Source organism: Bubalus kerabau, chromosome X, assembly GCF_029407905.1.
Source record: "Bubalus kerabau isolate K-KA32 ecotype Philippines breed swamp buffalo chromosome X, PCC_UOA_SB_1v2, whole genome shotgun sequence".
NCBI lineage: Eukaryota > Metazoa > Chordata > Mammalia > Artiodactyla > Bovidae > Bubalus > Bubalus kerabau.
The window spans coordinates 123,683,220-123,701,217 of NC_073647.1; the positions used below are offsets into that span (position 1 = coordinate 123,683,220).

At 37.0% G+C, this 17,998-nt stretch overlaps 1 protein-coding gene across 1 annotated transcript in view; it reads right to left on the reverse strand.

Moving 5' to 3' along the window:
- Positions 1-17,998, reverse strand: part of LOC129640164 (cilia- and flagella-associated protein 47-like) — a 176,454-nt gene that overhangs the window by 105,311 nt on the left and 53,145 nt on the right. The window contains exons 8-11 of the mRNA XM_055565400.1: positions 12,113-12,288; positions 10,474-10,581; positions 9,251-9,359; positions 4,006-4,110 (exon numbers count right to left, since the gene is read on the reverse strand). Of these exons, the coding sequence (XP_055421375.1) occupies positions 4,006-4,110; positions 9,251-9,359; positions 10,474-10,581; positions 12,113-12,288 (498 nt within the window). The remainder of the gene's footprint in view (positions 1-4,005; positions 4,111-9,250; positions 9,360-10,473; positions 10,582-12,112; positions 12,289-17,998) is intronic.

Genomic DNA, 17,998 nt, shown 5'->3' on the forward strand with positions numbered 1-17,998 from the left:
AAGAAAGCTGAGCGCTGAAGAATTGATGCTTTTGAACTATGGTGTTGGAGAAGACTCTTCAGAGTCTCGTGGACTGCAAGAAGATCCAACCAGTCCATCCTAAAGGAGATCAGTCCTGGGTATTCATTGGAAGGACTGATGCTGAAGCTGAAACTCCAATACTTTGGCCACCTCATGCGAAGAGCTGATTCATTGGAAAAGACCCTGATGCAGGGAAACATTGAGGGCAGGAGGAGAAGGGGATGACAGAGGATGAGATGGTTGGATGGCATCATCAACTCCATGGACATGGGTTTGGGTGGATTCCGGGAGTTGGTGATGGACAGGGAGGCCTGGCATGCTGTGGTTCATGGGGTCACAAAGAGTCAGACATGACTGAGTGACTGAACTGAAACTGACTAACAATGTCCTAGTTTATCACCTCTAAAACCAGAGATGTTTTCAAGCTTAAGTTCCAATAAAAAGAGGGAAACTTACTTTATGATTCTTTCCAAGTAGGATGGGTGGTGACAACAAATCCATAAAATGCTGTCTTAGTTCAGTTCAGTTCAGTCGCTCAGTCATGTCCGACTCTTCGTGACCCCATGAATCGCAGCACGCCAGGCCTCCCTGTCTATCACCAATTCCTGGAGTTCACTCAGACACATCCATCGAGTCAGTGATGCCATCCAGCCATCTCATCCTCTGTTGTCCCCTTCTACTCCTGCCCCCAATCCCTCCCAGAATCAGAGTCTTTTCCAATGAATCAACTCTTTGCATGAGGTGGCCAAAGTACTGGAGTTTCAGCTTCAGCATCATTCCTTCCAAAGAAATCCCAGGGCTGATCTCCTTCAGAACGGACTGGTTGGATCTCCTTGCAGTCCAAGGGACTCTCAAGAGTCTTCTCCAACACCACAGTTCAAAAGCATCAATTCTTTGGTGCTCAGCCTTCTTCACAGTCCAACTCTCACATCCATACATGACCACAGGAAAAACCATAGCCTTGACTAGACGGACCTTTGTTGGCAAAGTAATATCTCTGCTTTTGAATATGCTATCTAGGTTGGTCATAACTTTCCTTCCAAGGAGTAAGCGTCTTTTAATTTCATGGCTGTAGTAACCATCTGCAGTGATTTTGGAGCCCAGAAAAATAAAGTCTGACACTGTTTCCATTGTTTCCCCATCTATTTCCCATGAAGTGATGGGGCCGGATGCCATGATCTTCGTTTTCTGAATGTTGAGCTTTAAGCCAACTTTTTCACTCGCCACTTTCACTTTCATCAAGCGGTCTTAGTAGTGAGGATTAAAAGCAAGTTTTAGGAGAACATAGGCAAAACACTCTCTGACATACATCACAGCAGGATCCTCTATGACCCACCTCCCAGAATATTGGAAATAAAAGCAAAAATAAACAAATGGGACCTAATTAACCTTAAAAGCTTCTGCACATCAAAGGAAACTATTAGCAAGGTGAAAAGACAGCCTTCAGAATGGGAGAAGATAATAGCAAATGAAGCAACTGACAAACAACTAATCTCGACAATATACAAGCAACTCCTACAGCTCAACTCCAGAAAAGTAAATGACCCAATCAAAAAATGGGCCAAAGAACTAAATAGACATTTCTCCAAAGAAGACATACAGATGGCTAACAAACACATGAAAAGATGCTCAACATCACTCATTATCAGAGAAATGCAAATCAAAACCACTATGAGGTACCATTTCACACCAGTCAGAATGGCTGCGATCCAAAAGTCTACAAGTAATAAATGCTGGAGAGAGTGTGGAGAAAAGGGAACCCTCTTACACTGTTGGTGGGAATGCAAACTAGTACAGCCACTATGGAGAACAGTGTGGAGATTCCTTAAACAACTGGAAATAGACCTGCCTTATGATCCAGCAATCCCACTGCTGGGCATACACACTGAGGAAACCAGAAGGGAAAGAGACACGTGTACCCCAATGTTCATCGCAGCACTGTTTATAATAGCCAGGACATGGAAGCAACCTAGATGTCCATCAGCAGATGAATGGATAAGAAAGCAGGGGTACATATACACAATGGAGTATTACTCAGCCATTAAAAAGAATACATTTGAATCAGTTCTAATGAGGTGGATGAAACTGGAGCTTATTATACAGAGTGAAGTAAGCCAGAAAGAAAAACACCAATACAGTATACTAACGTATATATATGGAATTTAGAAAGATGGTAACAATAACCCTGTGTACGAGACAGCAAAAGAGACACTGATGTATAAAACAGTCTTATGGACTCTGTGGGAGAGGGAGAGGGTGGGAAGATTTGGGAGAATGGCATTGAAACATGTAAAATATCATGTATGAAACGAGTTGCCAGTCCAGGTTCGATGCACGATACTGGATGCTTGGGGCTGGTGCACTGGGATGACCCAGAGGGATGGTATGGGGAGGGAGGAGGGAGGAGGGTTCAGGATGGGGAACACATGTATACCTGTGGCAGATTCATTTTGATGTTTGGCAAAACTAATACAATTATGTAAAGTTTAAAAATAAAATAAAATTAAAAAAAAAAAAAGAAGAAATGCAAGCAACTAAGTTATCTCCAAGAATGAAGATGAAAGGGCTGACGCTGCTATGAAGCAATGAGCTAAAAGATAAGCCATGTTAAAATTATTTTTTGTGAAAGAAAATCTCTCTACCATACCTTCCATTCTGTATAAGAAGGATTACTGCTTATTTTCTTTAATATTTTTGATTCAATGGGACTTCCCTGGCAGTCCAGTGGCTAAGACTCCATGCTCCCAATGCAGAGGGCATGGGTTTGATCCCTGGTTGGGTAACTAAGATCCTGTATGGTGCCCAGGAAAAAAAAAAAACATATATATGAAAAAAATATATATATATATTTTGAGAGTCAAGCATAATCCATTGTATTGCTTCAGGTCATGTAGTAGTCAGTAATCATATAAACAATTTAATAGTCTCAAAAACTTTTTTCTAAATTACACATTTTGGGGGGAAAAGAAGGCACTTGGGCTTCCCTTGTGGCTCAGCTGGTAAAGAATCCACCTGTAATGTGGGAGACCTGGGTTTCCCTGGGTTGGGAAGATCCCCTGGTGAAGGGAAAGGCTACCTACTCCAGTATTCTGGACTGGAGAATTCCATGGACTGTATAGTCCATGGGGTCACAAAGAGTCGGACATGACTGAGTGACTTTCCCTTTCACTTTTTTTGAGTTACATACTAGCCTTTCACTGATATGGAGACCTCTGCATTATATCTGATTTCATTCCCTCCCAGATTACAGGATTTTCTAAGCTCCTTGGATATAAAGCAAACCCTTCCACTTACTTTACTCCCCCAGCAACACTTGAAGAAGTAAAAAATAATAATAAACGTACAAATAATGTAAAATTCTTACTGGCAGTAACAGTTATGACTTGGCAGTGTGCCTGTAGCTATAAAAATAGTTATGAAGATGGGCTGAAGCAAGATGTCCTAGGTTCAACCACCGACTGATCCATAAAATGGGGTTGACCATACTTTTACCATAAGGACTCTGGTGACAATGAATTGAAATAATTCTTAGAATGGTATGTAGCAAGTTTCGAAATGGTTAAAAAATAAACTACTGTTTTTAAAAATTATTATTATTCAGATGAAAATAGAGTGGGAAAAAACATACTACTTGCAAGATTTAGATTTCATACAATTTTATATTTAAGTTCATGAAAACTTGAGTAATAAAATCCAAGTCAGAAAATTAACATAAATGCTAGCTATTTGGCATTTACATTTGTACCTACATTTTAAATCTGGGTTTATATTCTCTTTCATTCAAGTGATCTAAGAATTTAAAGATGCCTTCTTAAATGCCTGTGCATACATAATGTATACTATATTTTCAAAAGTTCATTTAAATAATAATTTACAATAAAGTTGTTTTGCTTGCAAAGATGTCAAATGGATAAATTAGATTTACATATTTATTAACTTTAAAATTTAATTAACCTGTCTTGGTCTAAGAATACTCTATCATACCTGAGCACAATGAAAGGTGACAGAAGTCTGATGACTAGCTCTTCCAAGAGCAGAAGGACGAAAGTGAATAGGTACGTCTCTGGTTGAGTTAGGAGGTATGATCAGCTGTGTGAATTAAGAAACAAGAAAGGGAAACAAAAATCAATACTTTTGCTTAAGTCGGCATCTTTGTGTGCTAGATATATGCCATGTAGATGCTTGTGTGGTTAACATGTTGCCTTGTACACATTAACTATTTTCAGCATGGTTGCTTGGTAAATATTGGTGAAACAGCCCAAGATACTAAACAGTGTTCAGTAATGCATATACCATGTTCTTCCCCAAGACAATGACTACATTGATCTGTAAAAGGAAATCAGGATTAAGCTTTTAAGATGAGTTGGAATTCCCAATAACGGAAATGTGCATTTTATTTAAGAACCCATAGCTTATTGTCCATTTCAAGAACCATGTTGAACCACTGGGAATCTAACTTGTAGCCTTGCCGAGGTCAAAAGAAATGAACTCAGTCTAAATGCAGAAGTAAGATATTCTTCTTTAGTGCACAATGAAGTATCCTCTTTGTCCTCTCACACAGATCCTCAAGGTGTGACCTACTGGAATAACTTGAGTCTGAATTGTATTAGTATATGAGTTACTGCTTCAGAGACTGTAAAAGAAGCTAAAAATTCTATCATAATAGAATGAGGACTTGAAGATATTAAGTAATCAAAAAACTACACTGTGAATAATGTAACATTTACTATCAACACTTATAGAATAACTGAATGAATGTTATATGTTTGAAAAGTAAGTAAATTATTTTTTCACTAATATAGTTTGCCAGATAACTTTTGAAAAAGGAAACTTGCAGTTTATCAATGTCTTTCAATCTTCATAGGATATAGCATTTACTGTTCAATAAACTCTGAGAATAACCATGAACAAACATACAAACTTACTTTTAGAACAGAGTTAATTTGTTGCTGTTGTTCAGTTGTTAAGTCGTGTCGGATTCTTTGCAACTCCATGAACTGCAGCATGCCAGACTTCCCTGTCCTTCACTTCTCCCCAAGTTTGCTCAAATTCATACACACTGAGTTGGTGCTGCTATCTAACCATCTCATTCTCTGCCACCCTCTTCTCCTTTTGGCCTCAATCTATCCCAGCATCAGGGTCTTTTCCAATGAGTCGGCTCTTCACATCAAGTGGCCAAAGTACTGCAGCTTCAGATTCAGCATCAGTCCTTCCAATGAATATTCAGGGTTGATTTCCTTTAGGATGGACTGGTTTGATCTCCTTACTGTCCAGTGGACTCTCAAGAGTCTTCTCCAGCATCATAATTCAAAAGCATCAATTCTTTGGTGCTCAGCCTTCTTTATGGGCCAACTCTCACATCCACACATGACTACTGGAAAAACCACAGCTTTGACTAGACAGACCTTTGTCAGAAAAGTGATGTCTTTGTGTTTTAATACACTATTAAGGGCTACCCTGGTAGCTCAGTTGGTAAAGAATCTGCCTGCAATGCAGGAAACCCTGGTTCGATTCCTAGGTTAGGAAGATTCGCTGGAGAAGGGATAGGCTACTCATTCTAGTATTCTTGGTCTTCCCTGTGGCTCAGCTGGTAAAGAATCTGCCTGCAACGTGGGAGACCTGGGTTCGATTCCTGGGTTGGGAAGATCCCCTGAAGAAGGGAACAGCTACCCACTCCAGTATTCTGGCCTGGAGAATTCCATGGGGTTGCAAAGAGTCAGACATGACTGAGTGACTTTCACTTTCACTTTTCTGATTTGTCATAGCTCTCCTTCCAAGGAGCAAGCATCTTTTAATTTCATGGCTGCATGAATTAACAGAGCTAATTACTTCCTTATTATATATACGTGTGGTTTATCTACAGCAAATTTTTTTTTTTAATTTCAGGCTGGATCTTCCTCTGATATTTCAAATGTGTTGATGCTATCAGTTAATGCACATTTAAGGAGTTTAATTTCAGAATCGAATTGAGTAAAAAAAATTAGAAAAGTTGCATTTTACATGTTCTTTCAATTTAGCAAATGTGACAAAAGGATTTCTCTCCCTCCTCCCTATATATACATAAAAGAAATCATCAATTTCATTGTAGAAGTATATAATACTACATTAATTGAGATTTTAAACTCTAGTTCTACCACTTATTAATCATGTAGTTTAAATACTTTGACCTCTCTGGCCTCAAATTCTATTTGTATATGTCAGAGGCAAGTGGCAAAAATTGAGGTTGTGTATACAACAAACCAATAACTCAATTCCTTTATTTCCACAGAAAATTTATTGAAAAATTCATCTCCCCTGGTTTCAAGGAAAAGATAAACACTGTTGGATGGGATTTAACTGCAACAAACCTACCTGTTTAGTGTAATGGGATACATATATACATAATATGCTAAATATAGCAGCTTTCTGACACTTAAAAACATTTCATTTCAAGCAAAAACATTTTATTACAAGTGTCATTAGGAGAACCAATTCCAATCTTGGAGTTTATACTAGATCCTAGCTCAAGAGGGAAAGATATTCTTCCAACAGTTAGGTAAAATGAAATTTGGACCAGATACTAGATGATGGAGACTACAATGCTCTTAAGAAATATAATCTGAAGTATTTACTGTTAAAATAGTATCTACAATTTACTTTTAAATTGAATAGGAAGAAATGTAAGAGAGAAAAGAGAGGGAAAAGATTAAACAAATTGTTAATATAAGAACCAAGATAGAAGGTGTAAATCTGTGCACTGTATTATTCTACTTCTGCATCTTTTTGATATTTTTCATAATATATAGGTGGAAGAAAGTAAGTTTTTAATATAATTATTTTACTTGATAATCTATGTTTACTTATTGAAGCATTTATGGATAATCATCAATACTTAAAAATCCTCACCTATGTAAACATGAATCTTATACAACAATAACAGGAATAAAATCATACATATATATCTATATATGTATATAAAGTTATATATACATTAAAAACTATATAGATATATAATATACTTTCTATTTATTATCATTACCATTAATGTGTGCTCCTATTGATTCTATAACATATAATACTTTAATTATCTATAGATTTATTTTTGAGTTATTGCCTAATATTAAGATTAATTGCATATTCAGTGCTCAATAATATTTGATAAATGTATGAAAGAATGAATGGACTAAAAAGCCATAGCTGGACATGTTAAAGTTGAGACGATCTTTTTCATTATGCGATGTAAGGGGGTATCTGTAATATAACACATTTGTTTTCCCTTGAAACACAGTTTACACTCTCTGTAAAAGTAGGTACACAAAAAATATGAATTCAACACTGTCTAATGAGTGTTTTCAGTTCTATGTAAACTATAGCCTGACCATCATATTCTGCTTAATTTATGGACAATATGGTGTTAAGCAACACAAACGCACACATACATTTTAAAATAATTTCCCTAAGATTACACCATATACACCAATTTCAGCAATGTAATACTTAGCAATATTTGATTTGACACACCATGGCAATTAAGAACTAATTTCATATTATGATATTAGCTGGTAACCAGTGAGTGACAAGAGACAAGTATTAAAGTATAAACAGAGAAATCACAATTGTAGATTTGTTAAATAACTGTCAAATAGCAAACAATAAAATCTTTTATCTAAATACCATATCTACTTGATAGGGTTTCCTAATTTACTGTATGGTCCCCTGAAGAAAGTAATCTACTGCAACTATCATTTTGAAATTTACTTGAAAGCATGGTTTTGTCTTTCACTATATATATTTGGTATGGTATGCTTTGGAAATACAGACAGGGATGCTGATTCTTCAGCTCTTGTTTTGTTACCTGGGGGAAGATAGAGGGATGGAGACCCAGTGAATGGCTCCAGTCTCTTATCAGGAACCAAGGATGAGAAAATGAGGCAGAGAAAGGAGAGGGAAGCAAGGCTGTCAGCACTGTCTGTGGGGAGGGGGTGGTGGGTAGGAACTAAGGAAAAGCTAAAAAGAACTGCCCCCCCTGGGATTTATATAGACTAATCATATTAATCAAAATCATATCAGTAAAATGCACAATTTTGGTGGGGACACTAATAGCTGGGGAGACCGTGCATGAGTGCCTTGAGTGGAGGCAGGTTGTGTATGGGAAATCTCTGTACCTTCTGTCTAATTTTGCTGTGGACCTAACTTTCTCTAGTGCTCCAAAATCACTGCAGATGGTGATTGCAGCCATGAAATTAAAAGACGTTTACTCCTTGGAAGAAAGGTTATGACCAACCTAGATGGCATATTGAAAAGCAGAGACATTACTTTGCCCACAAAGGTCTGTCTAGTCAAGGCTATGGTTTTTCCTGTGGTCATGTATGGATGTGAGAGTTGGACTGTGAAGAAAGCTGAGCGCTGAAGAATTTTGAACTGTGCTGTTGAACTGAATGCTTTTGAACTGTGGTGTTGGAGAAGACTCTTGAGAGTCCCTTGGACTGCAAAGAGATCCAACCAGTCCATTCTGAAGGAGATCTGCCCTGGGATTTCTTTGGAAGGAATGATGCTAAAGCTGAAACTCCAGTACTTTGGCCATCTCATGCGAAGAGTTGACTCACTGGAAAAACTCTGATGCTGGAAGGGATTGGGGGCAGGAGGAAAAGGGGATGACAGAGGATGAGATGGCTGGATGGAATCACCGACTCGATGGATATGAGTTTGAGTGAACTCCGGGAGATGGTGATGGACAGGGAGGACTGGTGTGCTGCGATTCATGGGGTCGCAAAGAGTCGGACACGATTGAGCGATTGAAGTGAATTGAACTGAACTGAACCTTCTCTAAAAAATCAAGTTTCTTTGAAAAAAAGAAAGAAAAAAGAGAAAAATAAAAAAAGAGCACTCTAATTAAAATCAGGGGAAAAGAAAGTCATATTACTAGGTAACTATAGAAAAAGGTGGTTACCAAAATGGTCAGAAATAAAGCACAACCAATTTATTTAGAGATCAGTGAAAATGAGCATGAATCTAGCCTATACATTATAATTTCAAAAATTTATAGGAACATGATACTGATTTCATTGATAAATTAAAATTGGTGAGATATATATATATATAGATATATAGATATATATATATATCACCAATGTTATATTTAAAAAAATAGCATCTGCAATTCAATTGCTAATGCCCCATGGTGTGCCAAAATCAGAACTGTAAAATGTTCTAGTAGTGGTAGGTTACTCAGCTTTCTGAATATACTTACTGGTGATCTCTTAATCTCCAGGACAAAATTTTCAGTATTACTGTTTGTTGCATGCAACTCTAAGGTTTCATGTGTAGGATTATCTAAAGAAATCATCTCAGTGACAACCCTGGAAGGAAAAACAAAGCTAGTGAACTTGTTCATAAAATGTTCAATAATAATTTCACACACTCGATGACTATTATGGGTTGAAGTGCATCCATCTAAAAGATCAAATTCTAACACCCAAATTCTGAGATGTGATTTATGCTCCAAAGCTCTCCAAAGGATCAGACAGTGTCTGGGATTTCACCTGTAATCACTGCCTTGCTTAGCTTCTTCCCTTTGCTTATTCTGTTTCCCCCATTCTCTTACTAATATTTCTTACTGGGAGCATACCTCCTTAATAAGTCACTTGCTCTGAACTGAGCTGAACTACCCTTATGTATCAGCACTTGCTTATTCTGTTTCCCCCATTCTCTTACTAATATTTCTTACTGGGAGCATACCTCCTTAATAAGTCACTTGCTCTGAACTGAGCTGAACTACCCTTATGTATCAGCACTAAACTTGACGTCAGACATGTAATAGGAACTCAGTCCCCTAAATATAAATGGTCATATTTCAAGGGCGTATGGTATTAACCAAATGATATAGTATTCTCAGTTGCCCATTGTTTACCCTCTTGCTTTGCCTTGAGCAAACTCGAGTCAGCCTTCTATCTTTTCGATAGGCCACTGAACTCTGCTTGTCCCCAAGCCTGAGCAAGTGCCAAAAAAGTGGAATCTGTCTCCCTTCTGAGATTCTCCTGGGAATTAACTGACCACAGAAAAACGCTTTTTCCTATCAGTCCCTACCAGTCATTTCCCCTTCCTGTCTAGCTTTCCCTCCAAAGATTCTGGTTATCTTTGCTTGCTCCTCCTTTAGCCTGTTAAAGAAAAAAGCTTGTTCTGTTTGATACTGAGTAGCTTGTAGATTTCTGAGAGGAAAGTATTCTCTGAATTGCAGTAGTCCCCTGACAACTATTTTAACAGTTCCTTTTCCTCCCTTGCAATAATCACTTGGAACAAAAGAGTCTCCTTCCTAAGTCCTGATATGTTTTTCTTTTCACACAAGTTTTCCACAGGATAGTTTAAGTAGCAAACTTCCCTAGAGAAGAAAAACAATTAATAAAACAAAATATATGTTTGTCCTGTTTAAAAAGAGTAACTGCAGTATAACAATATCTATTAAAAAGAACTTACTTTCCAAGGTCACAATATATTTCTTTCATTATGGTTGCTTCTGGAATGTCGGTAGTTATTTTCAGTAAATACCAAAACTCTAGACCCAAATCAGGCTGAAAAACAATGCTGGTGGAAAGAAAAATAAAAAAAAATCTTGTCAGCAGATCTAGTTTGTATGCAAAATAAATTTGGCAGAGAAAATAAATCCCAAATAGGTGGTTCCAAATATAACATTTGACAATCATTCTGTGACACATTCTACTCTTGTTTTAGATTTGTTTTTCATTTTTGGTGAGAAAATCACTTCTTATTCAAGAAAAAGTATTATCATGAATATCTGTCTAATAAATACCTGTTGAATCAATGTAAAATGCTTAAGCATAGGTGATTCGATTATCTTACAGTAGCTAGAACAAGTAGAGTCCTGTGTTTGAACTGTGATTAAATCAGATGTAGTTGATTTTCACATGAAGACTATCAAGTGACATGCAGTTCTGGAAAGCTGCCTTTATCATCAGTATGTGCTCTCCTTTGGGGAGACAAAGAGTATGTGACAGTCTAAAAATAAAACTGGGCCGGTATTTCAGCTCTATCATCTTTTATCTGTACAGCCTTGAACAAGTCACCTAACTTGCCAAACTTCAATTTCACCATTTATAAAATGGGAACACTCATTCCTACCTTTTATGGTTACTCTGGGAATTTTAGGTGTGTATGTATGTAAAATATATGCTCTAGCAATGATAACAGAGAGAGCAGGCAGTAAGTATCAGACCAAAGTATGACTTTTAAATGACGGTTTAGCTGACCAACTCCAAGATTCAGTCTGCACTCACAATACCTCTACAGTCACACTGGGGAGAGGAGACGGGCCCACATTTCTAATGATAATCTAGCAAAATAGTGTCTTCTATATACATTATGACCTTAATTTACATGCTTTACATTATAAAAATGTTTATCCTTTACAATTTTGCAAATATGTTTGTTTCTCCATCATTCATTAAAATAAGAATTATTCTAACTCTGAAAGAGTATATAAATTAGCAAAAAGCTAGTAATGGAATGCATTGTACACACCAAAATTAAGTTAAGTACAATCTTGAAAACTGTAACAATTGGATGTTACTGTTGAAACAAAGAAATTTTACCATAAGGTGAGTTAATTATGAGTATAGAGGCTATGTGTTTCTGTGTGTGTGAAAACAGTGCAAAGAAAGTTTCTCATAATTATGCCATAAGAACACTTGCCATTGCACTGTTAATATGTGTATGTTTGTGATTTGCATTTAATTGAGAATATATAAATGAATTTTTATTAAGAATATTGAAAGTTTAACCCCTAGTCCTTATGGAATCATGTTCATTTGGCTCAATTTTTATACCCAGAAAAATATGGTTAACAAAAAGTGAGGTGAAAGAGAGTATATAGGGGGCAATTTAGGCATTATTAAACTTGATATTCCAATAAATAATATCTTTGCACTAAAGAAAACAATGGTCACTCTAAATTAGTATATTTTACCAATGAATGATATTAAACAAAATTAAAACTATGAGCAAGTGTAATCTGAATGATTATACTATGCAAAGAAATAATTTGAAAGGTTAATTTCAAGGGATAAACAATAAGTATAATGCCACATTCAAACCATACCTTTCTTCTATAAAGCCTGTACATGCTGGAGAATAATATATGATACAGCTGATAGAATCTAGTGGAAATAGGTCAAGTTCATTGACTCCACTAAAGGCAGCACTTGAGAATAGCACATCGAAGTGAATAATTTTCTCTTTTGGATTAAAGAGAGGTACTTCAATACAAAAACTCTCCTAGAATTACAAAAGAAATATGTAATTAGCTCTAACCTTCAGCATAGAGTCTTTGTCCTATGGAAAACCAAGAAATTTTTATACATTAGGCCATTGTTTTATATTTTTCTCTTTAGTCCACTAATGAATGTACCTCACTCTCTTTTAATCTCTTATGTATTTTCTTTGCTTAGCCTTGGTAAATTATAAAATTATTGTTTTCAAAAACAAATAGTCTAAGAGATCCACCTAGCTAAATACTCAGGAAACTTCAAAATTATATACATTTAAAATATATTTTTCATCAGTACAATTATTATTATGAAGTCTGTATGTCAATGTTTCCTCTAGCTGTGGTATCAGGCTTTAGCATCTTAAGAATCATCTGTAGACGTTGCTGAAATATGGATTACTGGCCCCCTTCCTCAAAGATCCTGATTCAGTAGATCTGGGATGGGGCTAAAAAAGTCAAATTATGCTGATGACATGACTACCTTCCTTCTGTCTAGTTTTTCTGGTTCTGGCTCCCAAGTGTGCCTGGAAGGCACACTTTACATTCCAAGACATTTCCTGATTCTCATTCTGATCCATTTTGGCTAATGACATATCTTTGTCTAAAAATTTTATTTAAGTGTAGTTGATTTACAATGCTGTGTTAATTTTTGCTATATGGCAAAGTGAGTCAGTTATATATATATTCTTCTTCATATTCTTTTCCATATAGTTTAACACGAGATATTGAATATAGTTCCCTGTGCTATACAGTAGGACTTCGTTGTTTATCCATCCTATATATAATAATAGTTTGTACCTGTTAACCCCAGTTGCCAAGTCTCCCCTCCCCCCGACTTGGCAACCACAAGTCTGCTCTCTATGCAATGACTTTTATCTTATCCCATTACAGCTGTGATCTCCACTACAGTAAAAGCCATTAATTGAAGCAAATGTGTCAAAGGTGATTAAACAGGCAGGGCATAACTCAATGTTAACAAAAAGCCAATTGTCTATAATGATTTAACCTAATTAAATGGAGAATGTTGGATATTTTAGCCATAATTTAAAGCTCAATAATGGGTGTTCTTTGGCACATGGAGCTATTTTGAAATTTATAAAATCACATTATAGGACATGGTGGGGACAGGTGGTGATGGGGAGAGAGTTATTCACACAATGTATCTTCAAGATAGACATTACTGCTTTGTCCATGGAACAGCACTTTCTTGATTACCTCTGTATAAATAAATGAGTGGATAAATATTATATTTTCGGGGAACATAAGTAGCATTTAGTGTGGTAAACATAATCTGTCGAGGAAAGATAGAAATCAAGGATATATATATAAATTTATAATTACTAGATGAAAGTAGATATCATTTACTACAAATCAGACTTAATCATAAATGCAATGGAAAATGGTCATTTACAATAGTTTCTGGAGATATTAGAATCATGGATTCCTAAAATAAATGGCCATTAAACTCCTACAGTAAAATATCCATGCTCATAATTATAAACAAGGAAGAAATAAAGTATAACATGCAAAAAACTCAACAATGGCATTATGTCACAAATTATACTATTTTCTAGGCAACCTGACATACTTGTAAGACTGTTACAAAACACAGCCTCCTAGAAAGTTCTGAGAGTCAAGCAAATCAACAACTAACCCAAAGTAATATGTCATGATAACAAATCCCAACCACCATATAATAGCCTAGACACTCTGCCAAGGTCTTCAGACAGAAAATTGAAATAAGGCATTTTGGACTAGATATTTATCCTGGTCTATTACTCAGATATTTTTCAGAGAAAGTGTCACTGTAAGACAATGATACAGCTTCTTCAAAGAAGTAAAAATGCTAAGCTCTAACTCCATTTTATATGACTATTGGCTCATATACACATGCCACTGGGGAAAAAAAGTTTCACAAAACAGTCCCTACTCTTACCACTTGTGACTTCTATGATATATTCTTTCCTATCCTACTTTATCCTATCCTATCCTAGTCATCTTTTCTAAAAAATAAAAAAAAGAATAATGCTTATTTTAACCGAGTCACATTTCAAGACCTGTACACTGAAAAACTCTAGTCTAAAGAGGAAAAAATAGTACTGGGATGTGTGATTGCTTTATGTCTTATCACATGTAAACTATTAACACAAAATAAAGCAAAATCAGTTTAAATCTACTGTTGTCTCTCTGAATTGCAAGCCATATAACAGAAACTTTGTGTTAGAAATCTGTTATGACATTCTACACAGTTGGCCAAACTTCTTAGGAAATGTGAAATGAAAGTTGCTTAGTTGTGTCCAACTCTTTGCGATCCTATCAGTCCATGGAATTCTCCAGGTCAGAATAATGGAATGGGTAGCCTTTCCCTTCTCCAGGGGATCTTTCCAACTCAGCAATAAAACCTGGGTCTCCAGCATTGTAGGCAGATTCTTTACCAGCTGAGCCACAATGGAAGCCCAAGAGTGGGTAGCCTATCCATTCTCCAGGGAATCTTCCCGACCCAGGAATTGAACTGGGGTCTCCTGCATTGCAGGCAGATTCTTTACCAACTGAACTATGGATGGCAGTTAAGTGGCACCTCTATCACAGTTCCTCCTTGACACATTCATGGCAAGTATCATCACTTGACCATTTCACTCTTATCCAGTAGGTCTGGATACCCCTCAAAATCCTTTACAGAGGAGTCTTGCAGAAAGCAATCACCAATTGCTTAGAGCCACCAGCACTGAGTAGCACTGCAATCTCTGGAGAACCCCACAACCAAACTCTTTGTTGTCTTGAAAACAACAACAAACTCAATAGAAAAAGATAGCTCATTATAGTAAAAAAAAAAAAAAGAAGATGACGGAAGTTTCCAATTAATTGTTCTGTACTCCAAGTATGGTAAAATAGGTCAAATTTAACAATACTATAAAAAACTTTCTAATTTTCATTATGGTATGAATATTATTTTCTTCAAAGGTTAAACAGATAAAGAGCCACAAATGATACATTTCATACATGGTATCATATAAATAATTTCTATTAAATATCCATCTGCCAAAATACTGTCAACATTAATCTGGAAGGTGAAAGAGGAGAGTGAAAAGGCTGGTTTAATATTCAACATTCAAAAAACTAAGACCAAGGCATGTGGTCCCATCACTTCATGGCAAATAGATAAGGAAAAAGTGGAAACAGTGGCAGATTTTATTTTCTTGGGCTTCAAAATCACTGTGGATGGTGACTGCAGCCATGAAATTCAAAGACGCTTGCTTCTTAGAAGAAAAGCTATGATAAACCTAGACAGCATATTCAAAAGCAGAGACATCACTTTGCTGACAAAAGTCCATCTAGTCAAAGCTATGGTTTTTCCAGTAGTCATGTATGGATGTGAGAGTTGGACCATAAAGAAGGTTGAGCACTGAAGCCTTGAAGCTTTCAAATTGTGGTGCTGGAGAAGACTCTTGAGAGTCCCTTGAACATCAAGGAGATCAAACCAGTCAATCCTAAAGGGAAACAAACCTGAATATTCATTGGAAATACTGATGCTGAAGATGAAGCTCTAATACTTTGGCCACCTGGTGTGAAGAGTCAACTCACTGAAAAAGACCCTGATGCTGGGAAAGACTGAGGGCGGGAGGAGAAAGGGGTGACAGGAGATGAGATGGTTGGATGGCATCACTGACTCAGTGGACATGGGTTTGAGCAGACTCTGGGAGATGGTGAAGGACAGGGAAGTCTGCCGTGCTGCAGTTGGGTTGCAAAGAGTCAGACCGGACTTAGTGACTGAACAACAACAAATTTCCCAACAACATTTCTTAAGATGGTTCTAATCACAAATCATCTCTTTACCATTTCTGTCCAAGATCCAGCCTAATAATTTCTTTCCTGTTCCTGGAGTGCCTGAGCTCTTCCTTGGTAGGTCCCTTTCCACCAAGCTCATTCCGCCCCAAGGACTTATATATTTGTTAATCTCTCTACCTGGTTGCACTGCTTCAGTCTTTGTGCCATCCTCAATGAAACCCTGGGCTATTTTTGTTTGGAGAATTATCACTGTCTAAATTCATCTTGTCCATCTAAATTCATCTTGTTCATTTATTGTCATGGTAATGGGTTCACCTGATGAACTAAACTTAGTGGAGTATAATCTGAAAACAGTTTCTCTCTCCCATTACTGCTCTCCAAACCAGGCGAGAGTTCCCTTTCCAGATCCTTGTTGTTATCTTAGGATGGTCCCCAATGCTGGAGAGTTTCATTGTTAGATAGATAAAGAAGTACAAAATCAATCAACACTTACATCCCATACCCAATGAATATTTTTCCTGATTTCTCTACCTGGCACCTCGTCCCTACTCCTGGGGCTTTCTGGTGATTGTTCAGACTGCTTGTGAAGAAAAGGGTACACATGATGTGTTCTTTTCAACTGCCTGCTCTGACTCCCTCTCCTCCTGTAATCACTGTGCTAATATGACTCCATCAGGTCACAGCATATAGATGGGATGAGAGGTCAAAGAACAAATTAACTGATGCTGGTTGCGCTTCTCCAGTTGACTTTCTAGGTCCCTTTCTTTCACGCTTTCTAACATTACTGCCATGTAGACTCTTTTGGGTTCTTCTCACTCTAGCAGAATATACCTTGAATCTTTTAAAACAGCCCAAGCCCAATCTCCTTCCACAGAGGAAAATCCATTTAGACACACAAGGTCTTAGCACGTATCAGTGGAAATGTAGCTGCTTTCACTCTAGCCATTTCCCCTTTATATATGGTCCAATCTGTGGACAGGAACTCACCAAAATCCAATGGGCATTAAACTGTCAGTTTCCACTCCTTAAAGAAAACACTCCCACTCCCTTTGTGTTCTGGTCACGGCATACAAAGTCTAGAATGTGGGCTATAGGCTAAATATTTCTCATCTACTTAGACATGGCAGAAATATCATTTCTCCAGCAAAATTTTGTGCTGGAGAGTATAAAGTGTAAAGTATTAAGTGCTGTGTTTCATAGTATAAAGATATCATTGGGAGTGGCTGTCCAACCAGAGGTTGCATTTCCTAGATCCTCTTGTACCCAGGCATAGCTGTATGACTAGTTCACTCCAATAGTATGTGAGTGGAGGTGATATGTGTGACTTTGATGCCACTAGTGGAAATTCCCACCTATATACGGAAATCTTTGAGTCTCTAAAGGATGATCAACTTGCTATACGGGGGGAACCTGACTCTGACTCTTGGGATCTCAACATGGAGGATGCTAGACACTGACCAGGAGCAAAGGCACCAGACTGTCAAAATTATTAAAAACTTTGCTTGTGTTAAACCACTGAAATTATGGAATTTGTTACATCAGCTAGAGATGCCCTCATATACATACATTTAGTGAGTAATAAATGGCATAGCAAAATTTTTACAGCATGGAAAAGTAGCTATAATCTTCAGGTTTGTATTTCACTTGAAAATCTAAGATAACAGAAAAACTTCACATAGAATATCCCATTTCAATCCTATTTTGTTTCCTATCTAACTCCACTAACACGTTAGTGCCATGTAAACAGGGACTTTGTTTGTGTTCATCACTTTTCCTAGGATGATAGAAAAAGAGATCAGATTTGTGTTTACCAGAGTCAGAAAGTAGTGGGAAGGGAAATTGGATGGAGGTGGTCAAAAGGTTCAAACTTCTAGTTACAAGACAAATAAGCGTTAGGGTTGTAATGTACTACCTGACAAAGATAATTAACAC